The 25,408-nt window shown below is 42.3% G+C and overlaps 1 protein-coding gene across 1 annotated transcript in view; it reads left to right on the top strand.

Moving 5' to 3' along the window:
* LOC124595159 (ATP-binding cassette subfamily C member 4-like) overlaps positions 1-25,408 on the top strand; it is a 119,287-nt gene that overhangs the window by 57,647 nt on the left and 36,232 nt on the right. The window contains exon 19 of the mRNA XM_047133769.1: positions 12,894-13,091. Coding sequence (XP_046989725.1) covers positions 12,894-13,091 — 198 coding nt within the window. The remainder of the gene's footprint in view (positions 1-12,893; positions 13,092-25,408) is intronic.

Raw genomic sequence — 25,408 nt, 5'->3', positions numbered from 1 at the left:
GATATGATATTAGCTTCTTTTGAAAGGTGTAAACCGCAGTTGTATTGTGCTCCAGGCAATCAGAAACAATGACAAAGCTCATATGCTCAATTTTGTCTTCCTGATTGTAATATATAACAAAAGGATGAATGGTAATCTGTTGTCTTGTCCAGTGGAAACTCTGAGCTTCATCCTGTAGAACTATACTATAATTTTCTGAAAAATCACATATGACAACAAATTCAGATTCCATAAGGTTTTCTCTTGTGGAGTTCAGGAATGTTCGTTGTTACTTGGCAATGAAATCGTGCCAAATCAAAGTCGACATCTTACTGCAAAATAAATCTATGAATTCTTCAGAAGTTTTCTGAACAATTTCCAGATTACATCGGTCAACTGACATCCACTGTTGGAACTGAACTTGTTCAATTAAGTTTTCATGAAGAGGGTCTTTTAAAATTTTACATATGACAGTTTCTCCTAGGCAGTATTCAGTTTCCCATGTTGCAATCAACAGATGATGGGTGGCAAAGCATTTTTGCAATGCACTGCTTATAATTGTTTAAGCTGCTGTTTGCTACTGTAGTTAGTTTGGCATTTTCTCTCATTAATTTTATGTTTTGGTGAGTTGTGCACACACACAGTGTGTGTGTGCCACTCTGGCCAGCTAATACACAATGTTTTGGTCTCAACTCAGCAAATTTAGAGAAACCTATTTTTATGTTAGGAAACTGGTCTTTAAAATGCTTGTAAGCTTCTTTAAGGTTACACAAAATAAGTCTTTTTGATATTTTTATTTTATTTCCACTTGTTTCTGTAATTGTCACACAATCTTTAATACCTGCCATTTCCCTGCTAACTTCATTTTCATAAAATGAATGTACAGTTTTGACAGTTTCTGTTGGTAAAAACTTCCCTGGTTTTGGGTTTGGACCTTCCATGAATCCTTTCCCTTCCAAAATTTTTTTGGACTGCCAAACAATGTAATTAGGAGCATTAAATTCCCTCATTATTTTCCTGACACTCCACTTTTCAGGTATACTTGTAAGAATCATTAGTTGTTTTGCTCTACTTACAGAATTTTTAAAGTTTCTTTTAAGATTTGCAAGAACGGATTAATCAGTATCTGATGAAGTTTCAGGAGCAACAAAAAGTTTACATGTTATTGATGAGATTTTCTTCACTTTTGATTTGGCGTAATGCCTAGATGTTAGTTTTCTCTTGTTAATTGGGGACTCACCTAGTTCTTGAAGTGTTGTGTTAAATGTTTTAACAGCTACTGAAGTTGGAGTCAAGTCAGGGTCTTGGTCTCGGATGATTATCTCTGATCCAGACGATTCTTCAACACTTTAATCACTGATGGGCTCTGGTGTATTTTTCAATTTGGTTACATCCTTCCTACATTTATGACAAATCTTGGCACCACTTGGTATTTGAGGAAATAATTTGGGCATCCATGTTGTGACATTTCTCAGTTTTTTTCTGTCTGTAATAAAATTGATTTGACTTCAATGGATTACATCACTGCACTCTCACAGCACTGCACTTTTTACTTGGTTCCATATTTATACAAAAACCACTTATAAACTGTCCTTAAATGTATAGATTTACTTCAGAATGAACTATTAAATATAATAGATACAGACTGGTCAACACAGAGGTAACAATTGATTTGCACTAAAACGCAGTGCACAATAATGCTGTAAGCACACAAAGCCTTAGAAGGTAACAATGCAGACTACTTAATTTCAACAATGGCTCCAGTCTCTGAATTATTGTACAGACATCAAGCCCTATGTATATGGTCCTCTACTGACGTACTACCTTAAAGGTCAGCTTGGTCAAACTAGGACCGTTAGTGAAAAACAAGTCCGAAATAATTTTTTTGAACAATGAACCAATCATCATCCACATTTATATTTTTCCATGTGATTTGCAACAGTATGAAGCAGTTATGGAAATATTTTGAAAATTTTCAATTATGTACTTTTTGTAAAAAAATAAATCAAAATATTAATTACCATTTTGAAAAAGGTTATTAACTAGAAGCTATGTTTTTTGTCTAGCACTGGAAAGAGCATGAAAAATGCTGCAAAATGACACCTTTCCCAGCTCTCTAGCTTGATTAGGGCAGCTCCTAGGGCAACTTAAAAAAAAAGTCCATTCACACATTTTTCACCAGTTTTTGCAAAGTTTACATGACCATATTTCAGGAATGGTTTGAGGTAAAAAATTGAAATTTGGTATTTTTCTTAGTTTCAGCACCCACTATAAGAATACCCACTATAAGAATACCAACTTTCAGCAAAATCTAAGAGGGCGAGGTAAATTTTTTATTTAAAGTGTGTTGATTTGACATGGAATGACCCTTCAGTCAAAACTCCCACCCCAAAAAATCAGTATTTCATATCTGTTCCCCTTCCTGCTATTTTGAGATAGCAAACATACAGCATTATATATTATGTAAATACACTAGATCAAAAATGTTTCAAAACATTTAAAAATCTTTACACTTAACTTTTTGTTCACACAAATTTCACTAACTTCATATTCAGTGAAATTTATGAATTACAGTGAATGTAATGTAATCTTCAAAGTTTCTCAACATAAGCAACATGATCATTCTCTATTTCAAAATCTTACCATTTTTAGCATTGTACTTCAAAATAATTTTCATTATCACAGTGAGATCATGGATTTTAACCTAAGTCATAAATATATATACTACAAATTTCTTTATACACAAATAGAATAAGATAGACTGATAGCAAAAGGAAATTTGTATGAAGATAAACAGGAGTCAGACAAAACATGCAGTATGGAAGTCAAAATCTTTGAAATAAGTTTGCAAGAACATTGGACTCTGGACTTGCAACACCCATGTTTAAAGTGCTTCTGACACCATGGGGATACCTTTTACTACAGTGTACCTATTTCACTTTCCTGGTTTCCCACTGTTTCAAATTTTGTCACTGATTCATTGGCAAACCCTAGTTGTATTAGTTCAGAGTTTAAAACTTTTCTTCCACACGTCCTGTAACATCTAAACTTTTTTCTTTACGTTTCTTCTAACTCTGTACCAGATGATGTTCGCAGCACTGGCATCTGTACTTTCCCACATTCCAACTCTTAAGTTTGTTAAAGCAATCCTAAAACCCAAATTTTCACATTAACCTGCTATAGTAGTAGTTTATTATTACAGCTGCTTGCAGTGTCCTTCTACTAAAAATGTTTGGTAGTATCCTCACACTACATATAATTTAACAATTACTTAAGTTTTTAATATCTCATTATTTATTGAAGTGTAAAGCTGCATTGAGATTAACACTACCTAGCTTTGTAACAGTTTCCAAATTTACGCCAGTTCACAGCTGCTGCAGTCATGTCTTCTTAATTTACTCTTGGTATTGGTAGCAAGATGTCTGCCTCTCCTCAACCAACAGTGTGGGTAACTCATAGGTTGGAACTATTGCAGTGGAGGACCAAGTAATTTAACGATCATCAGATCACTGACAGTATAAAGATGATATGAAATCCTTGCTGGTGTGGTGGTGATTCATTTGTGAAAACTTACGTTCACATTCACCTATATATATATATATATATATATATATATATATATATATATATAAAAAAAACAAAGATGAGGTGACTTACCGAACAAAAGTGCTGGCAGGTCGATAGACACACAAACATACACACAAAATTCAAGCTTTCGCAACAAACTGTTGCCTCATCAGGAAAGAGGGAAGGAGAGGGGAAGACGAAAGGAAGTGGGTTTTAAGGGAGAGGGTAAGGAGTCATTCCAATCCCGGGAGCGGAAAGACTTACCTTAGGGGGAAAAAAGGACATATTTAAATTGTCTGCTTGTGTCTGTATGTGTGGATGGATATGTGCGTGTGTGCGAGTGTATACCTGTCCTTTTTTCCCCCTAAGGTAAGTCTTTCCGCTCCCGGGATTGGAATGACTCCTTACCCTCTCCCTTAAAACCCACTTCCTTTCGTCTTCCCCTCTCCTTCCCTCTTTCCTGATGAGGCAACAGTTTGTTGCGAAAGCTTGAATTTTGTGTGTATGTTTGTGTTTGTTTGTGTGTCTATCGACCTGCCAGCGCTTTTGTTCGGTAAGTCACCTCATCTTTGTTTTTATATATAATTTTTCCCACGTGGAATGTTTCCTTCCATTATATATATATATATATATATATATCAGTTGACTTCCTGCTTTGATCATCTTTGGCAGCTATGAGGTGAACAACCAAAGCTTTGGAGTTTCCCATACTACTGACACACATCAGAAGATTGATCCTACCCACCTGGTACCAAAGATTCTGCCTACTTTGTGAATTTCAATTTAAAGTATGTCTGCATGCTACTCTAACTTCAGCATTCTTCAGTAAATAGTGGTGCATTGAATATAGCTTGTTTAAGAAAGACCTGAAGTGAATTACATGTGATGCAAACTCTTTATTACATCACCAACTGACAGTCTATAACTAGTGCAACAGGAAACTAAAATCCGGGGGAAATGCAGTTCATTGATGTTGTTGTTGTCTTCAGTCCTGAGACTGGTTAGAGTCAGCTCTCCACACTACTCTATCCTGTGCAAGGTTCTTAATCTCTTGTTACCTACTGCAACCTACATCCTTCTGAATCTGCTTAGTGTATTCATCTCTTGGTCTCCCTCTACCATTTTTACTCTCCATGCTGCCCTCCAGTACTAAATTGGTGATCCCTTGATGCCTCACAACATGTCCTACCAACCAATCCCTTCTTCTAGTCAAGTTGTGCCACAAATTTCTCTTCTCTGAAATTCTATTCAATACCTCCTGATTAGTTATGTGATCTACCCATCTAATCTTCAGCATTCTTCTGTAGCACCACATTTTGAAAGCTTCTATTCTCTTCTTGTCTACACTATTTATCGTCCACATTTCACTTCCATACATGGCTACACTCCTTACAAATACTTTCAGAAACGACTTCCTGGCACTTAAATCTATACTCGATGTTAACAAATTTCTCTTCTTCAGAAACGATTTCCTTACCATTGCCAGTCTACATTTGATATCCTCTCTACTTCGACCATCATCAGTTATTTTGCTCCCCAAATAGCAAATCCCCTTCACTACTTTGTGTCTCATTTCCTAATCTAATTCCCTCAGCATCACCCTATTTAATTAAACTACATTCTAGTATCCTCGTTATGCTTTTGTTGATGTTCATCTTATACCCTCCTTTCAAGACACTGTCCATTCCGTTCAACTGCTCTTCAAAGTCCTTTGCTGTGTGACAGAATTACGATGTCATTGGCAAACCTCAAAGGTTTTATTTCTCCTCCATGGATTTTAATACCTACTCCGAACTTTCTTTTGTTTCCTTCACTGCTTGCTCAATATACAGATTCAATAACAGCAGGGATAGGCTATAACCCTGTCTCACTCCCTTCCCAACCACTGCTTCCCTTTCATACCCCTCAACTCTTTTAACTGCCATCTGGTTTCTGTACAAATTGTAAATAACCTTTTGCTCCCTGTATTTTACCCCTGCCACCTTCAGAATTTGAAAGAGAGTATTCAAGTCAACATTGTCAAAAGCTTTCTCTAAGTCTACAAATGCTAGAAACGTAGGTTTGCCTTTCCTTAAACTTTCTTCTAAGATAAGTTCTATGGTCAGTATTATCTCACGTGTTCAAACATTTCTATGGAATCCAAACTGATCTTCCCCTAGGTCGGCTTCTACTAGTTTTTCCATTCACCTGTAAAGAATTTGTGTTAGTATTTTGCAGCTGTGACTTATTAAACTGATAGTTTGGTAATTTTCACATCTGTCAACACCTACTTTCTTTGGGATTGGAATTATTATGTTCTTTTTGAAGTCTGAGGGTATTCTGCCTGTCTCATACATCTTGCTCACCAGATGGTAGAGTTTTGTCAGGACTGGCTCTCCCAAGGTCGTCAGTAGTTCTAATGGAATGTTGTCTACTCCCGGGGCCTTGTTTCGACTTAATTCTTTAAGTGCTCTGTCAAACTCTTCGTGCAGTATCATATCTCCCATTTCATCATCATCTACCTCCTCTTCCATTTCCATAATATTGTCCTCAAAACATTACCCCTGTATAGGCCCTGTATATACTCCTTTCACCTTTCTGCATTTCCTTCTTTGCTTAGAACTGGGTTTCCATTGAGGTTACTGCTACTTATTTTCATCCCATCATGACTGCTGCTGCATCTGGTTTGAATGAAATAAGATTTTCTTTCAGGAAGTCATTAGAAAGTCCCATGGATTACAAATAATTTAGCAATGGGTTACAAATACCATCAGCAGTAATGTTATTTAAATCATCTATATGAATGAATATATTTGTGGGCGCTTATGTTGGGGAGTTTGGTTCATAAATAAATTATTAAAATGAGTAACTGATGTGCTATCATCAATAATAAGATATTTTTGATCTTGTCAGAATCAGTATTTTCCTAGTGCAATGCCATTAATAATGTTAGGACACACATTTCCAGACTGTAAAAGGTGGCCCATGTCAAGTCCATTAAGTTTTTGCAGTCAGTTTTTGTCTCAAAAGCACCGAAACATTTTTTGTGACTTTAAAAGCAGCCCGAAATACATTTGCTGTCACTTCCTGTTCATTATGAAATGTCCTAGTGCAAGCATTTTCCAGTGTCATCTATTCAGCACAAAGTAGTATTTTGGCAGCAGTTTGATAAATGGAACTTTCTGAGAGTTTAAATATTTTTTTTCTGCAGAGAAACCATGTCTCTATTTCTTGAATCACCTGTAGACACACACACACACACACACACACACACACACACACACACACACACACACACACTAGCACAAGGTTGTGGAATCCCCTTGCCTTGTTTCCTTCTTCCTAGGTCCAAATTTCCTACATTTTTGCAAATTTTCCAGTGAAGTTTACTTTAAATGATTAAAAAGTCATTTTTGTAACAAAATGCACTTTCTTCATGCAGAGTCCAACATTTTTGATGATCATTTGACTTGCTATTGTACACACATTCATTCACTGTATTGTCACACTTGAGTTCAGGGTTCAGGTTTAAATTTTTATTTTTTTCATCCAGCAACATCCAAATTACTTAATTTCCACTTCCAGAATAATTGACAAGTTCTAGCTTTTTACATGCAGTAAACAAGCAAAATAGTTTGCTGCCGCACATATTATCTTAACCTTTAAGCTACCTTGCAAGGAAAGGCAGGACACACTGTACAGTCATACATACAACCGACAAGAAGGTAGAAGTAAGTGAATAACCAACCATGAAATGGCCCCATGTGTTGGCTCACTCACAGAATAAGAAAATAATTTTTACTGACAGTCTGCCAGTTGGTTCAATTAATGAGAATGGTTGTCTGATGCTTCAAAACTTTTAAAACAGCTAACTCTTCAGTGGGTGAATGTTTTGTAGCAACTTAGCAAAGATAATTCTTTCGCTATCCTATTAGAATTGCGATCTACTGACTAGATTTTTTTATGATTTTATTTTTGTGATAATGGACCAAAAACTATGGTGGTACACACAATCCCCACAGCACCTTTTTGAGGTACTTAATTCCTGGTAAATCGATTTTCTCTCTTTCCTTTTGTGAGCTGTTGTGTGTTGCCATTACGCATAAAATAAATAATGAACATTTTCTGTTTTCATTTTATGTTTCCTTTTGCTTTATTTAAAAAGTTTACTTACCACAAGGTAAGGAGAAAATATAAAAATGCAGTAAACGAAGCAGGCAAACAGGAATACAAACGTCTCAAAAATGGGATAGACAGGAAGTGCAAAATGGCTAAGCAGGGATTGCTAGAGGACAAATGTAAGAATGTAGAGGTTTATCTCATTAGGGGTAGGATAGATACTGTCTACAGGAAAATTAGAGACCTTTGGAGAAAAGAGAAACACCTGTATGAATATCAAGAGCTCAGATGGAAACCCAGTTCTAAGCAAAGAAGGAAAAGCAGAAAGGTAAAAGGAGTATATAGAGGGCCTATACAGGGGTAATGTTTTGAGGACAATATTATGGAAATGGAAGAGGAGATAGATGATGATGAAATGGGATATATGATACTGCGCGAAGAGTTTGACAGAGCACTGAAAGACTGAAGTCGAAACAAGGCCCCGGGAGTAGACAACATTCCATTAGAACTACTGACAACCTTGGGAGAGCCAGTCCTGACAAAACTCTACCATCTGGTGAGCAAGATGTATGAGACAGGCGAAATTCCCTCAGACTTCAAGAAGAATATAATAATTCCAATCCCAAAGAAAGCAGATGTTGACAGCTGTGAAAATTACCGAACTATCAGTTTAATAAGTCACAGCTGCAAATTAACAACGCAAATTCTTTACAGACGAATGGAAAAACTAGAAGCAGCCAACCTAGGGGAAGATCAGTTTGGATTCTGTAGAAATGTTTGGACACGTGAGGTAATACTGACCATAGAACTTATCTTAGAAGAAAGTTTAAGGAAAGGCAAACCTACGTTTCTAGAATTTGTAGACTTAGAGAAAGCTTTTGACAATGTTGACTGGAATACTCTTTCAAATTTTGAAGGTGGCAAGGGTAAAATACAGGGAGCGAAAGGCTATTTACAATTTGTACAGAAACCAGATGGCAGTTATAAGAGTCAAGGGACGTGAAAGGGAACCAGTTGTTGGGAAGGGAGTGAGACAGGGTTGTAGTCTCTCCCCGACGTTATTCACTCTGTATGTCGAGCAAGCAGTGAAGGATAGAAAAGAAAAATTCAGAGTAGGTATTAAAATCCATGGAGAAGAAATAAAAACTTTGAGGTTCGCCGATGACATTGTAATTCTGTCAGAGACAGCAAAGGACTTGGAAGAGCAGTTGAACCGAATGGATAGTGTCTTGAAAGGAGGATATAAGATGAACATCAACAAAATCAAAATGAGGATAATGGAATGTAGTCGAATTAAATCAGGTGATGCTCAGGGAATTAGATTAGGAAATGACAAAGTAGTAAAGGGGTTTTGCTATTTGGGGAGCAAAATAACTCATGATGGTCAAAGTAGAGAGGATATCAAATGTAGACTGGCAATGGCAAGGAAATCGTTTCTGAAGAAAAGAAATTTGTTAACATTGAGTATAGATTTGTCAGGAAGTAGTTTCTGAAAGTATTTGTACGGAGTGTAGCCATGTATGGAAGTGAAACATGGACGATAAATAGTGTAGACAAGAAGAGAATAGAAGCTTTCAAAATGTGGTGCTACAGAAGAATGCTGAAGATTAGATGGGTAGATCACATAACTAATGAGAAAGTATTGAATAGGATTGGGGAGAAGAGAAATTTGTGGCACAACGTGACTAGAAGAAGGGATCAGTTGGTAGGACATGTGTTGAGGCATCAAGTGATCACGAATTTAGTATTGGAGGGCAGCGTAGAGGGTAAAAATGGTAGAGGGAGACCAAGAGATGAATACACCAAGCAGATTCAGAAGGATGTAGTTTGCAGTAGGTACTGGAGGATGAAGCAGCTTGCACAGGATAGAGTAGCATGGAGAGCTGCATCAAACCAGTCTCAGGACTGAAGACGACCACAACAACAACAACTTACCACAATGTGAAAAGAGTCCTAGAAACTTTACCATGCAATACAGATATGAATTGATACAGATCACAATAATGTATATTGCAGAAGCAAAGCAATGTGTTCAGACATCAGTAGTGATCACATGATAAACAGAAACTGACTGTTGTAGCAGTTTTCATACACTTGGTGCAGTGTACTACCACAAGATGTCATAGACAGAGGTGGTAAGACACATTCCCAAAAGCTTTGAGATACCTGTAGGTTTGTGGTTTGTATGTTTCACAAGGGCAACAAATGAGAGATTGATTTTATGGTAAGTATACTTCCCAAGTTTCTTCCAGAAACTAGTTTGGTGGTAACCATACTTAGCAATAACATCTAAAACACCATTGTTTGGTGGTATACATACTTTCCACAGTTCTGGAGGCTATATTTCACAACAAACAGAAACTACATCTTGTGCAGTAGACTGCTACTGAATTGCGGTAGTGGTAGCACAGGTTCCCCTTAAACACTGTGAAGAAATAAATTTGGTGGTAAGTATATGCCCCACAGCCCATAAGAGGTAAAACAAGGGTGTAGGCACAGTCTGTGGGTGCATCTGGAGGTCACTTTAAATGTTTTTCTTGAATAATTCGAACTACAGCACCTAGAGAAAATGTATCCCAGTACAAAATTTAACTACATTAAATTTCCTACGAAAAGGTGCTGTTAATTTTGTCTGTAGCACTAAGTCTGTGCATAGTGCAGATTAGAGAATATGACAACCCCATGCATGGTTTTTGAAGGCAGAAGTAAAGGAAATGGTATAGAAACTAAATATTCTTAAGAAAATGCTTAAGCTTTATATTGGCTTAGTTTTTCCACAGAAAATGAAATCGAGGGAGTAGAAAGGTTGGCTGAGCATAAAGACTGTTCTTGCAACCACCCTTCGCAATATTGTGGTGTCATACAATGCACACACACAAGAAAAATGCTGCATGAACAACGTTCTATTTGTTGTGGTGTACTGAAGCATGTCTGTTTCCTGTCCTTGAACTGTTCTGCAATGAGATATATCAAAATTAATAAACTTGGTGTCTGTTAATTGTTGTTTGGTGTGTTCAGATAAGATAATCAGAAATGTTCAAAGTTAAAGGAACAAATGCAGAGTTTGTTAGGAACAAGAGTTACAAAACAAAAGGAAATCAGATGTGCATGGTGAAACCTGTTACTGGGAGTATTCCTCCATTTGGTGACAATGGTAGGATGAAGACACGTTAATCTATCATTAGACAACAGTGTCCACCGACTCCTGGCTTTCTTCTATGGTGAAAGTGCTTGTCAGTTTGTGGGGCTTTTTCTGTTAGCAGTCCAATAAAGAACATTTTAAGAAGCTGTGACATGGTCACAAATATATCACAGTGAGTGATTTTTGTACCCAACTCTTCCTTTGCTTAATCTGACAGTATTCCGCATTAATTACTGAATGCCTCTCTAAATAAATTTTTCCTTTTGGCTAGTATAGAATGTTATACATAATTAATTTTCTTAAGTTGAGAGTATTACTCATGTTTTCTTGTCCCTTCTCTGATTGTACATATAACTAGACAACCTTGTTAATTGACTAGTACAGTGTTCTACCATTCTTTTCTAGGAACTGTCGCAGATTACAATGGGCCCTATGATGGTTAAGTTCCTTTGACCTCTTTTGTCCAGGTGGCATTCTGGCAGTCGTGCCAACAGGGGGCACTGATTACTTATTAAAGGCTGTTTTCATTCATTTAGCTTCCTTCCCTATTTGTTCTATCATTTTTATATTATTTTGTGAAATCCATAAGCTCTTAGGTATGCTACCGTATTTTTGTCTAAAATTGACTCCAAGAGCATACCAGAATTATGGTCACTTATTTTCCCTTATTTACAATCTAACTTCACCCATGTTTAAATTTTGCATTTTATTACTGTGATGACTTGCGCACCCGGTTATCCCACTACACACTTTACTGATTGTATTCTTCTTTTCATTCCGTATCGTACAATAATGAGTGAAGAATGTGTACACCTTCACAAGCAACATCTGGCGAGCTTGTGACACAATTTGTGGCTACTGTAAAACAGTTCATGAACAGTAGCACTGTTAACAGGATGATATGTAAGTATGACGACGCTGTGCTGATTCTGTGTTTCTTTTGTTGATGCCACTATGGCTCCATTATATTAGGACAAGTTTTAAAAACAGGTACACTCCATCATATTTAAAGTGTATAATTTTCACAAATATGTCAGTAATACTTTTCGTTATGGTGTATTTTAACCTGTAGACAATCCACTAGTTGTATTTGCGTCTTTTCCAAGTTTTGCTGCAGATCTGAAGATTGTCATTGCTGACGTAAACTGGTAGTCTCAGGATCTGCAGAGTTTATTTATAGATGGAAATATGGAAATTTCTTCCAGTACATTTTAATGTTTGTTGCACAAACATGTTGTATGTTAATCTTCTGCTATATTAACTAAGAACTGCATTGATGGAAAATGATAAATGACTATGCACCAAAAAGGTGTTCGGCAGTTGATAGACATGTACAAAAGACATAACTGCTAAACTTCAAGAAAATTCTCTCTCTCTCTCTCTCTCTCTCTCTCTCTCTCTCTCTCTCTCTCCCTCCCCCCTCTCCCCCCCCCCCTCTCCCCCCCCCCCTCTCCCCCCTCCTCTCCCCCCTCCTCTCCCCCCCTCCTCTCCCCCCTCCTCTCCCCCCCCCTCTCCCCCCCTCCTCTCCCCCCCTCCTCTCCCCCCTCCTCTCCCCCCTCCTCTCCCCCCTCCTCTCCCCCCTCCTCTCCCCCCTCCTCTCCCCCCTCCTCTCCCCCCTCCTCTCCCCCCTCCTCTCCCCCCTCCTCTCCCCCCTCCTCTCCCCCCTCCTCTCCCCCCTCCTCTCCCCCCTCCTCTCCCCCCTCCTCTCCCCCCTCCTCTCCCCCCTCCTCTCCCCCCTCCTCTCCCCCCTCCTCTCCCCCCTCCTCTCCCCCCTCCTCTCCCCCCTCCTCTCCCCCCTCCTCTCCCCCCTCCTCTCCCCCCTCCTCTCCCCCCTCCTCTCCCCCCTCCTCTCCCCCCTCCTCTCCCCCCTCCTCTCCCCCTGTCTCTCCTTAATGCTACCAGTTGACACATCTACAAATGGTTACATTTAAATATTCATACATTCAAATGACCACAAAGGCTGGCTGCCTAATCACATTTTTAGGTTAACTTTCAAATTCTTTTGGGGATTTCTCTCAATTAAAGAAAACGCAAATTTTGCATAAAATTAAAACAATATGATCAAACATTCTGATCAACAAAACTGTCAATAATTTGTTAATTTCAGATATGTTTGGTGGAAGTGTAGGTTTAGCTGTAACTCAGGCTATAAGTCTGAGTGGAACATTCCAGTGGGGCCTGAGACAATCTGCGGAACTGGTCAATCAGATGACATCTGTAGAGAGGATGTTAGAATTCACAAATGTTGAACAGGACCTATCTGAGGATGAAGATGAAACTTCCATATCTTCAGAAACTAAGAGAGGTAAGAGTGTATTGTGTGTTGTAATTTTACAGCGGCTTATGCAGAAGTGTCTCCATGACATTCATTTTACTGTGATAGCCATATGAGGGCACCCAAAAAAATAATTATTTTTAAAAGCTATATATTTTCAAATTGTTTACAAAGCAACCTTATCCCATTCAAAATACTCTTCATTACAACTAATACATTGTTCCGCTGGTGCTTCCACTGTTAAGTCATCTTTAGAAATGGCTGACAGCTCCCCCCCCTCCTTTTTCTTGACTTCTTCAATGTTGTCAAATTGGTGCCCTTTCATGCCCCCTTTTACAAGTGTGGAAATAGTCGCATGGAGCCAGATCAGGTCAGTAAGGTATGCGGGGCAGTGGAATCGTGCCATTTTTAGCCAAAAACTGTAAAAGGCGGCTGTGTGTTGAGATGCATTGTCATGGTGGCAGAACTAGTCTGTCAATCACAAATAGAGTTGTCTGATGAACACTGTGTGCAATCTTCTTAACTTCAAAATAAAAGGTTTGACCGATAGTCTGATTGGGGGGGAACAAATTCTGAATGACCTATTCCATTGATATCAAAAAGCAGATCAGCATTGTTTCCATGTTTGGTTTGACTTGACGACATTTTGTTTGGAGGGGGTGACGATGTCTTCCATTGGCTTGTGTGTTGCTTTGTTTCTGGGTTGTAACCATGACTCATTGCCAGTAATGACCTTTCATAGAAAATCTGAATGAATTTCAAGCTGTTGTTTCAAAGCATGACATGTTTAAACTAGACATTCCTTTCGTCAGTCAGAATTCAAGGAACACACTTGGCAGCAACCTTTTTCATTCCTAAATCTTCTGTTAAAATTCATTGAACCAAGCTCCAAGATAAACCTGTAATCTCTGGCAGTTGAGAAATTCTCTGTTGACAGCCTGTGAGCACAAGCTCCTGAATTTTTTCAATATTTTCATCGATTTGGGCTGTTGATGGATATCCAGAACATGGTTTATCATAAATAGACTTGTTGCCATTTTTAAATTGAGCAAACCACTCATACACTCTAGTTTTCCCCACAGTATCATCTTTGTAAGCTGTTCTCAACATTGAAGTTTCAGCAGCATTTTTACCATGTAGAAAACAAACTTTCAATGCAGCACATTGTTCACTTAAACCTGTAATCATAAAAATGAAACAAGAACAAAACAGCAGTAGCAAAAATGATCACTGCAGATGAACAGAACAAGCCAGGTCAACAACAGATGTCACTGAACTGGCAATGAGTTTTATTATACATATGCAGTGGCAGAATTGTATACTACACAAGCTCCACCCACAGCAATGTTATTCTGGTTTTCTTTGGTACTCCCTCATATTTTTCTGGTGTGCTTGTGTGGTGATATTTAACACAAAAATAAAAAGTGCAATGTGTAAGGAGGATGCTAGGGAGCACTATTTTCCTCTTTAGGAAGTTGAGTGCTGACAATTTTAAGCTGTATGTTGTTTCTGTAATCTACACAAAAATCAATAGTAAATAACTTGTCTGGGAATGAACTACTTTGGATATACCAAGGCACAGATTAGTTTGTGAAACTAACAGAAAATACACACTCAAGAATTTGCCTCACTCTGCTTGATCTTCTCCCTGTAACCTTTTTTAAAATGTAGTACAGCAGGCCATCAGATACATTACTTTATAATTTTAATCTTTGATATTTCACACAGAATCATTGGCTTCTAAAATTTCATTGCATTATATTATACTTGTCTAGTACATTATGTACTTCAGTCTCCATATGTGGTGACATTAGCTGTTAAGACTGTCATAATTTTGCCTGTGCTATAGAAGTCACGTACATTACATTATTTTATAAATGGTGACAGCAACTTAAGAATATGTGAGAATTTTCCTGCAGTGTATTTACAGACACCACTATGAACTGTTAATGATAGTAGCAGAGGAAAGAATAGAAGAGTAGTGGGAGATTAAGGGTTTGGTAGTAGGAGCTGAGAGGAGAAAGACTGAGTTTCAGCTAGTAATAGTGACTACACTGTTCAAAAATCACAAAAGGTGGTGATACACCAGAAAAAGGCTTGGAGGTAAGGGACCATTGCAGCTGGACTACATATTGGTCATACTGACTCTGAAATCGGGTGTTGGACTGTGAAGTGTACAGTTTAGTACAACCACCCCACCCCCCTCCCTGCGGGTCTGGGAGTTAGAATAGGCCCAAGGTATTCCTGCCTGTTGTAAGATGCGACTGCAATGAGTCTCTCACTTTTTGGCCCTAAGAGTTAATGTCCCGTTCTATGGTTTGACCTGCCACTTTCCAAATTCCACAGAAGTTCTCCTTAGATTCAATCTCCTGAGTCTCTTGTCATCATGGCTTTGCATTTCCACCAGCAATTAAACTATTTGGGTGAGGACACTTTCGGGGGTATTTCATCTTCTTCCGTTGTCTCCTGTCCTCTTTCGCCCCCATGACAATATTTGGTTTCTCTGCACCCAATATCCATCATGGTAGCCAGTCCATTGTGGTGGGGCCATCCTGTATCCATTTGGTGGTAGCCCCCTGGCAACACAGGGATCGCACTGCTCATGCCTGAGCTGTAAACTCCAAACACATGCCCAGGAGTAGATGCCTGTCTTCATGAGGCATCTGGACTCCTGGCAACAACCATCATGCCAGGTGGTCTTTGCTGTGGCTGGGTGGCACCCGTGGGGAGACCCCGACTGGAGTGGGTGGCATCAGGGCGGGTGACCTGCAATGAAGCAGCCTGTCATTTCTTGCTGGTGACTGAATGGCACCAGCAGTCTCTAAGAAGGGAAAGATACAATACAATGTTGACAGATAGGACCCTAAATAGTTTCCCTCCCTAGCAACACCTTGGGAGGAACGTAGGGCTTAAGAGTAACGGGATCCTTATTCACAATGTTATTTAGTTTGCAGCAGAACTGATGGGTACTCCTTTCTGGAAACGAAGTCTGTCTTTTTTTTTGAGCATCTGGAGGATAAGTGTGGTTAAGTGACGGCACTGTCCAAAATGCGCAATGGTCGGTTTTGATTCAGATAGCATCCCCAACCCAGTTCTGGGCATTTCTCGCCTGTGACAAGCTGGCTGACACTCCTGATTCAGTCACTCCCTGCAAAAGCCTCAATATGGTCAGGGGAATTATTTTTGATTGTGACCTCCTGTTACAGTCGGATGATGAACTAACTGCCAATTTAGTACGGTGGGGTGTTCATTTCTTCTGACGCGTTTACAGGGGACCCAAAGACAATAGGGCTGCCACTGGTGCCTTCATCTTGGCCTTTGAGGGTGATTCATTACCTGAAAATGTTAAGGTGATGGTTTACCAATGTGACACCAAACCCTATGTCCCTCCCCCCTATGCAGTGCTTTAAGTGCTGGAAATCTGGGCACATGTCCTCCCAGCGCCATTCCAGCACCACATGTAGAGACTGCGGACGTTTGCTGCGTCCGAATTCTCCATAGGTGCCTCTGTGAACTGTGGACAGCATCACTCCCCCTGCTCACTGGACTGCCCAGTACTCCAAAAAGAGTGCAAAATTCTGGACTAAAAGACCCTGAACAGGCTATCTTTCCACAAGGTTCATATGTTGCTGCCATGATGGTGTTGCCCTCGATGATGCCTTTACGCCCATCCTCTAAGATTGCTCCAGTGGGCCCTCAGGGCCACCCATCCTCCTCCCCCATCCAGTTGACTGGGGTAAATCTCCTGTTGCTCCCAGAGCTTTATACTTTGGCAGCATTCCCCCCCCCAAATGCTGGGGACATCAGTTCCCTCCCCCCACCCCTCCCCAGCCAGAGAAGCAATGGCCTCCTCCTGCTCCGGCTCCTCTTGTGCAGAAGTAGTCCCTTTGGGCTCTACCTTCGTCGGCCATCCCCCCCCACCCCACCCCCTCCCCCACCCCTTCCTGTGAGTGGTTGAGCGGACACCAGCCAGTGGTTGAAAGAGGCACTGGGTGCTGGTTGGAGGGCTTCAGGGTCTTCCTCTGTCCCTGAAGCTACTTCAGAGGAGCCCTCCCAGCAAGCCCCTAAGGAGTGGCGAAAGGGCAAAACATCAAGGAAGAAGTCCACGAAGAAATGGGAGCCCCCAGTGGCCCCTACATCAGCACTCCCCCACGGCTCTGTGTCCAAGGATAAGGTGGAGATTCTGGCATCCCCTAAAGATCTAGATCTCCATGACAATGCAGATTTAATGGTACTGGATGCCAACACTCAGCCAGTGGCAACAGATGATACTGAAGCCTAATTTGCCTCCTTGGTCACTCCACGCCAGCCCAGATGAAAGTAAGTCTTTCTCCAGTGGAACTGTGATGCTTTTTTCTCCCACCTGGCTGAGTTACGGCAACTCTTAAGCAGTAGACCTGCCTTTTGCATTGTCCTTCAAGAGACCTGGTTTCCCACAGTGCGGACCCCCACCCTTCATGGCTGCCGGAGGTACTACAAAAACCGTCCTGCCTGTGACACTGTCAGGTGGAGTATGTATTTCTGTCCTTACCTCTGTAGCACACCTGTGCTGCTTCAAACACCTTTGGAAGCTGTGGCTGTCAGGGTGAAAACACATGAAATCACCATCTGTAACATCTATCTTCCTCCAGATGGTGACACACCACTCCATGTTTCGGCTGCACTCATTTTGCAACTCCCCCCACCTTTTCTGCTTCTGGGTGATTTTAATGTCCATAAACCTTTGTGGGGTGGAACCAAGGTTAATGGCTGTGGCAAAGATGTTGACCTACTAACTCACCTCCTCATTTGCCTCCTAAATACAGGTGTCCCCACACATTTCAGTATGGCACATGGCACGTATTCGGCAATTGATCTCTCGATTTGCAGTCTTGGCCTTCTCCCATCTATCCACTGGAGAGCACATGATGAATTGTGTGGTAGTGACCACTTTCCACTCTTCCTGTCCCTACCACAGTGTCCCTCATCTCAACATTTGCCCAGGTGGGTGTTTCCCAAGGCTGACTGGAACACTCACATATCTGCTACCAATGCTGAGTATCCGTTGCGTGCCACCATCAATGAAGTGATCCATGTCGTCACTAAGAGCATTGTTACCACAGCTGAATCAGCAATCCCTCATTCCTCCGGTTGCCCCCGGTGGATGTCAGTGCCTTGATGGTCACCGGAAATTGCTGTGGCCATTAGAGACCATAGGCAGGCCCTCCGTAATAAGTGCCACCCCTCCCTGGAGAACCTTATCGCCTTCAAACAGCTCAGAGGGCAGGTTCACCTCCTCATCAAACGAAGAAACCAGGGGTGTTGGGAACACTGTCTCCACCATTCGAACATGAACCTCCCCCTCCCAGGTTTGGATAAAGCTCCGCTGACTTAACGGCTATCGGCACCCACCAGGTGTACCTGTAATTTCCAAAAGTGGAGCTGTATCTTCCGACCCAGATGTAATTCCAGAGCATCCTGCTGAGCATTATGCTCACTTCTGTGTGTCAGAGAACAGAGGGTGGAGCGACAATGCCTTCTTTGCTCCATGCCAGCCTGAGCTTTATAATGCCCCATTCAGTGAGTGGAAATTTCTCAGTGCCCTTGCCAACTGTCCTGACACATCCCCTGGCCCAGATTGCATCCATTCGCTAATGCTGAAACATCTGTCAGCAGATTCCCAACACCGCTTCTTTACTGTCTTCAACCGCATATGAAACGATGGCGAATTCCCATTGCAATGGTGGGAAAGTGTCATAATTCCAGTACTAAAGCTCAGGAAGACATCATTAGATGTCGACAGCTATTGTCCGATCAGCTCTAGCAATGTTCTGTGCAAGCTGCTTGAATGTATGGTGAGCCAGCAGTTGTGTTGGCTTCTTGAGTCTCCAAACCTTCTGGCTCTGTCCCAGGGCAGTTCTCACAAAGGACGCCCCGCCATCGACAACATGGTGTATCTGGAGTCTGCCATTTGATCAGCTTATTGCCAGCGACAACACCTTACTGCCGTCTTTATCGATCTCACGAAGGCCTACGATACCACTTAGCGACACCACATACTCGCTACTCTGCATGAATGGAGTCTCCGGGCCCACTCCTGATTTTTATACGGACTTTGTCACACTCCAGTCTCAGAGTTCGTGTCGGTGCTTCCCATAGTGCACCCCCATACACAAGAGAATGCGGTCCCACAGGGCTCTGTCCTGAGTGTCCCACTCTTTTAAATTGCTGTCAATGGTCTCACATTAGCAGTAAGATCACCAGTCTCTCCCCTCCTATATGCTGACGATTTTTGTATTTCATTCTGATCCTCTTCTAGTGTTGTGGCTGAACGTGACTGCAGGGAGCTATACGGAAGACGCAGTTGTCGGCCCTCACTCATGGCTCTGTTTTTGGCTGCCAAAACTTGTGTGATGCACTTCTGTCGTCATACCATCCACCCCAATCCAAAACTTTAGACCAACTATTAGATGTAGTGGAGAATAACTGCATTCTGGGACTGGTCTTCAATGCCTGCTCAAGTTGGCTTCCCCATCTTTGTCAGTTTGTCAAGTGCTGGCGGCACTTGAATCTTATTCGATGCCTGAGCAACACCAATTGGGGTGCTGATTGTCGTACACTGCTGTAGCTATACCAAACCCTGTTATAGTTCTGTGTTGATTGTGGAGTGTGGTGTATGGTTCAGCAGCCCCCTCTGCACTGGGTCTACTAGACCCTATCCGCCAGTGTGGAGTTTGCCTTGTGACGGGAGCCTTCTGATCCAGCCCCATGAACAGCATTTTTGTGGAAGCTGGCATTCCTCCATTGCAGCTCTGGTGGCAACTATTGCTCACAAATTATACCATTCACATACATAGTTCACCTTGCCATCAAAATGACCATCTTCTTTTCCCCAACACAGCAGTCCATCTCCCACAACTACGGGTCAGAACTGGGAATCCCTTGACCATCCGTGTCGGGTCACTTCAAGAGCTAGACGCTTCCTCTCTTACCACCTTTCCTGCAGGCCCACTACTAAACACCTCCATGGTCCATACCTTGGCCACAGCTTCAGGTGGACCTAGTGCAAGGCCCCAAATGCTCAGTTCCACCTGGGGCCCTCCGTTGGCATTTTCTCTCTCTTCTTGGCAAGTTTGATGGCTCAGAAATAACCTACACTGATGGATCGCTGGACGACGGTCTTGTTGGCTATGCTTATGCTCATGTTGGCCATACTAAACAATGCTCCTTGCTGGATGGCTTCAGCGTTTTCACTGCAGAGTTGGTTGCCATCTATCGCACTCTTGATCATATCTGCTCCTGCTCTGGTGAGTCCGTCATTTGTAGCGACTCCTTAAGCAGCCTACAAGCTTCGAGAAGTACTTCCCTACCCTTCCTTTGGTACTGTTAATCCAGGAGTCTTTTTGCCCTCTACACCAGTGGACACTCAGTGACCTTCATTTGGACCCCAGGACATTGTGGCGTTCGCTGTGTTATTCAGTGGTTTGGTATTTAACTAATTTGTAAATGGAAATGATCATCTTATTTTATTACATTGAGTAATTACTAAATAATTTTTCTCTCAGCTAAAGATTGGATCAAGTTGCTAAAGAACTCCAAGTTAACGTTGTGCTAAAGTGTTGTCTGTAAGTTGTGTAAGTGTCACTAAATCACAGTTCATACAACGGATTCTATACAACTATGGATTATGATCGTAACAGTTATCTTCAGCAAAATGATCATTAAAACCACCAAATATCAGCCGCGCACAACACTGACGTATGTTACCTGAAACAATATTCTTCGCAACTCGTGCGTAATTAATTTCAGCTCCATACATCAGCTAGAAAAGTTTGTTATAACGATCGTGCTATGAGCACTCTTTTTTAAAGAACCAATCTGATTCGAATCATTTTCATTAAAATGAGTTTGGAACCACTGGTGCACATCTATTTTTACACATTTGTATTACGTTCGGCATTTATGTCTGCAGAGTTGCGTAATTTTAATTTGCCGCTGAGAATTGTTAAGATGGCGGCAGACAATTGATAGAGACTTTCTATTGTTAGACCAAATAAGTATGTATTTGAAATGATTATTAAATTCTATAAACTATACTTTCACATTGTGCACTATTTAGACCTCATCAAGCAAACATTTGATTTGTTTCTAAGGAAAACACAGACAAAAAACGAGATACAAATCGCTATAATCATTGGCTGCGCTCGTTGCAGCGGAAAGAAATACTTAACACAGATAATGCTTACTGAGAGAGGAATTAAAGTTACAAATAATTATTCACTTATTTATATAATAATAATGAACTCTATTTTCAAGAAATAATTAACAAATAATTACAATTTCTTAACAGATCTCAGTTTGATATGCGTCCGCAACTTACAAAAGCCAACCAACAAAAGGTAAAAACAAAGGAAGACAAATGCAGATCATAAAAGGAATTTACAATTATCATTGTCTTTGTATGATACACATCGATATGTCCAATTATATCATAGAATATTATATAAATAATTAATATTTGTAAGTTTTCACTGTTTTTTCATACGTCGAATAGATAATGTTTATAACTGTTGGAGGCATAATTTCCTGTCATCGCACTGTAGCCAAAAAATTATGTTGTGGATGTTACAACATGTTGGGATACCGGGCAATGAACTTGCTGACCGCCTGGCCAAACAGGCTACCAGTAAACCCCCCCCCCCCCCCCCCCCCCCTTGCAGGTCCAGGGGTAATAGGCCCAAGGTATTCCTGCCTGTCGTACAAGGTGACTAAAAGGAGTTTCACATGTTTCAGCCTTTATGTGATGGTCCCCTGTAGGGTTTGACCTCCACTCTTCAAAATTTTCCTGAAGAGCGAGCCAATTGGGGAAGGGGCCTTACATGGTGCATCATGTCTATTGTCTGTTGAGATCTTCAGCCCAGTTTCTCGTAGTCACATTGCAGTCCTGCCCATTCTCCATCTCTTGGGTGAGGACACGTTCCTGGGTGCGTTTTCCACCATGTGCTATGCAGTGTCTATTTCTGCGTCGACTATGACCATGGACTACTTTGCACCTGACATCCAGCACAGTAGCCACTCCATTGTGGTCGGGCCGCCATGTACCCTGTTGGTTGTAGCCCCCTGACGACACAGGGATCACTCTGCTGATGCCTGTGCCGATAACTCCCCATGTATGCCAAGGGGTAGATACCCATCCCCTGGGGCATCGGGACTCCCAGCAATGGCCATCCTGCCAGGTGGCTTTCCTGCGGCTACGTGGTGCCCGTGGGGAGGGCCCCTGGTCAGAGTGGGTGGCATCAGGGTGGATGACACGCAATGAAGTCCATCTCTTGCTGAAGGTGAAACACCAGCAGTCTCTAAGCCATCATGAGCTCAATTCAACCCACAGAAGCATGACCCTAAATCCACCATGGGAGGAACATCAGGCTAAGGATGGCAGCGGACAACATTTGCCGTGGTACCTTGTATGTTCGGGAGTTGATGGGAATCTTTCATGACAATGAGGCCTCAGTTTTTTGTTGAGCATTTAGAGGACAAGTTTGGGAAGGTGGAGGGCTTGTCCAAAATGAGATCTGGGTCAATCTTGATCAAAACACCATCCTCTGCCATCAAAACACCATCCTCTGCCCAGTCACAGGAGTTACTAGCTTGTGACAAGCTGGGGATGTTTCTGTAACCATCACGCCCCATAAGAGCTTAAATATGGTTCAGGGTATCATATTTCACAGATACCTTCTTTTGCAGTCCAACGATGATCTGCCCTCCAGTTTAGAGTGGCGAGGTGTAAATTTTGTCTGGCGTGTCCACCAGGGTCCGAAGGATAATCAGGTTGCCACCGGTGCCTTCATCTGGGCCATCTAGGGTGACACGTTGCCTGAGAAGGTCAAGGTGATGGTCTACCGGTGTGATGTAAAGCCCTATATCACTCCCACGATGCGATGCTTTAAGTGCTGGAACTTCAGCCATATGTCTTCCCACTGAACTTCCAGCGTCACATGCTGAAATTGCGGGTGCCCATCACATCCCAATACTCCATGTGATCCACCTCCCATCTGTGTCAACTGCGGAAAGCACAATTTGCCTTGCTCGCCTGACTGCAGGATTCTCCAGAAAGAAAGGAAAATCATGGAGTAAAAGACCCTGGATCGACTGACCTACACTGAGGCTAAGAGAAAATTTGAACACCTGCATCCTGTGTGTAAGACATTGTCTTACGCCGCCGCTACAAAAGTTTTGGCACCATCAGCTCTGCCAACCCACCTCTCAGTTGGAAGACTAAACCTGCCCCCTTGATGGTGGGGAGTTTTCCTCCCTGTTTCTCCTATACTACCTACTTTGGGAGCAACACCCCCCCCCCCCACACACACCCCCCCCCCCCCCCCTTCGGGGACATCCGTCCCCACTTCTAAGCTAGAGAATAATAAGCCTTCTTCGGCTTCTCTTGCTAGGAAGGGGTCCCCTTGGATCACTCCCTTCCCAGGTTTCTTCTAGTGGGAAAGACGACACATGCCAGTGACTGAAGAGCCCAAAAGCAGCTGGACGCAGGGCTTCACGCTCATCCTCAGTCCCGGAGACTGAGCTAGTGAAGTCCTCCCAGCAAGGGAAACCCAAGGAGCAGCAAGACAGATCCAAAAAGAACACCCCTAAGACCTAGGAAATTGCAGTGACACCCACACCACCACCACCACCACCACCACCACCACCACCACTACCTAAAAGCTCTGTGGCTGAGGATGGGGTGGAGATTTTGGCGTCCACTGAGGACCTAGCTCTTGCCAGACCCTCAGGGACCATGGATATAGACTGCTCACGCAATAAATCGGTTACAGCAGGTGACCCTGAGGTGTAAACTGCCTCATTGAATGTTCCATGCCTTCCCAGTCTCACAATGTCATCCTCCAGTGGAATTGCAGCGGCTTTTTCACTGCCTGGCAGAGCAATGGCAACTATTAAGCTTTACACCTGCTATCTGCATTGCCCTCCAGGCAACCTGGTTCCCAGCAATGTGGACCCCTGTTCTGTGGCTATAAGGGATATTGCAGGAACTGTAGCATAGTGAACATGTGCCCCTTTAAACCTCTTCTGAAGCTGTGGCTGTCAGAATGACGACACAGGAAATAACTGTCGGCAATGTATATCTTCCTCCAGATGGTGCAGTACCCCTGTATGTATTAGCTGCACTAATTGATCAACTCCCTAAACCTTTCCTGCCTTAGAGAGATTTTAACACCCGTAACCCGTTGTGGGGTGGTACCATGCTTACTGGCAGAGGCAGAGAAGTTGAAACTTCACTGTCACAATTCAACCTCTGCCTCTTAAATACTGGGGCAGCCACACATTTCAGTGTGGCTCATGGTAGTTACTCAGCCATTGATTTATCAATTTGCATCCCAGGACTTCTCCCATTTATCCACTAGAGAGCACATGATGACCTGTGTGGTAGTGACCACTTCCCAATCTTCCTGTCACTGCCCAGCATCAGGCACACAGGCGCCAGCCCAGATGGGCTTTGAACAAGGTGGACTGGGGAACTTTCACCTCTGCTGTCACCACTGAATCTCCCCCACACGGTAACATTGACGTGATGGTTGAGCAGGTGACTAGCACAATAGTTTCTGTGGCAGAAAATGCGATCCCTTGCTCTTTAGGGTGCCTGAGGTGTAAGGCAGTCCCTTGGTGGTAGCCAGAAGTCACTGAAGCAATTAAGGAGCGTCAGCGAACTCTACAGTGGAATAAGTGGCACACTTCCGTGGAGCACCTCATAGCTTTTAAACAGCTACGTGCCCGTGTTCACTACCATTGGGTGTCACACATCACCTTCCCAAGTCTGGGCAAATATCAAACATCTTTCCGGGTACCAGGCCCCAATAGTTGTCCCCAGTGTTACCATAAATGGTGAGTTACATACTGACGCAAATGAGATTGCTGAGCACTTTGCTCGAGCCTCTGCATTGGAGAACTACCCCCCCCCCCTCCTCCCCCCCCCGCCCCCCCCCCCCCCAGTCTTTCGCACACTCAAACGGTGGCTGGAAGGGAACGTCCTCTCATTCACTACACGCTGCAGTGAATCCTATAACGCCCCATTCACAGAGTGGGAGCTCCTCAGTGCCCTTGCACATTGCCCTGACACAACTCCTGGACCCGCATCCACAGCCAGATGATTAAACATCTCTCATCAGAATACAAGCGACATCTTCTCGCCATCTTCTACCGGCCCTGGTGCGATGGTGTCTTTCCATCTCAATGACAGGAGAGCACCATCATTCTGGTGCTCAATCCCGGTGGAAACCTGCTTGATGTGGATAGCTATCGGCCCATCAGCCTCACCAACGTTCTTTGTAAGCTGCTGGAAAGTATGGTATGTTGGT

This window comes from Schistocerca americana, chromosome 2 (assembly GCF_021461395.2).
Source record: "Schistocerca americana isolate TAMUIC-IGC-003095 chromosome 2, iqSchAmer2.1, whole genome shotgun sequence".
Taxonomy (NCBI): domain Eukaryota; kingdom Metazoa; phylum Arthropoda; class Insecta; order Orthoptera; family Acrididae; genus Schistocerca; species Schistocerca americana.
The sequence above is the reverse complement of the archived record's forward strand: the minus strand, read 5'-3'. Positions and strand labels throughout refer to the sequence as shown.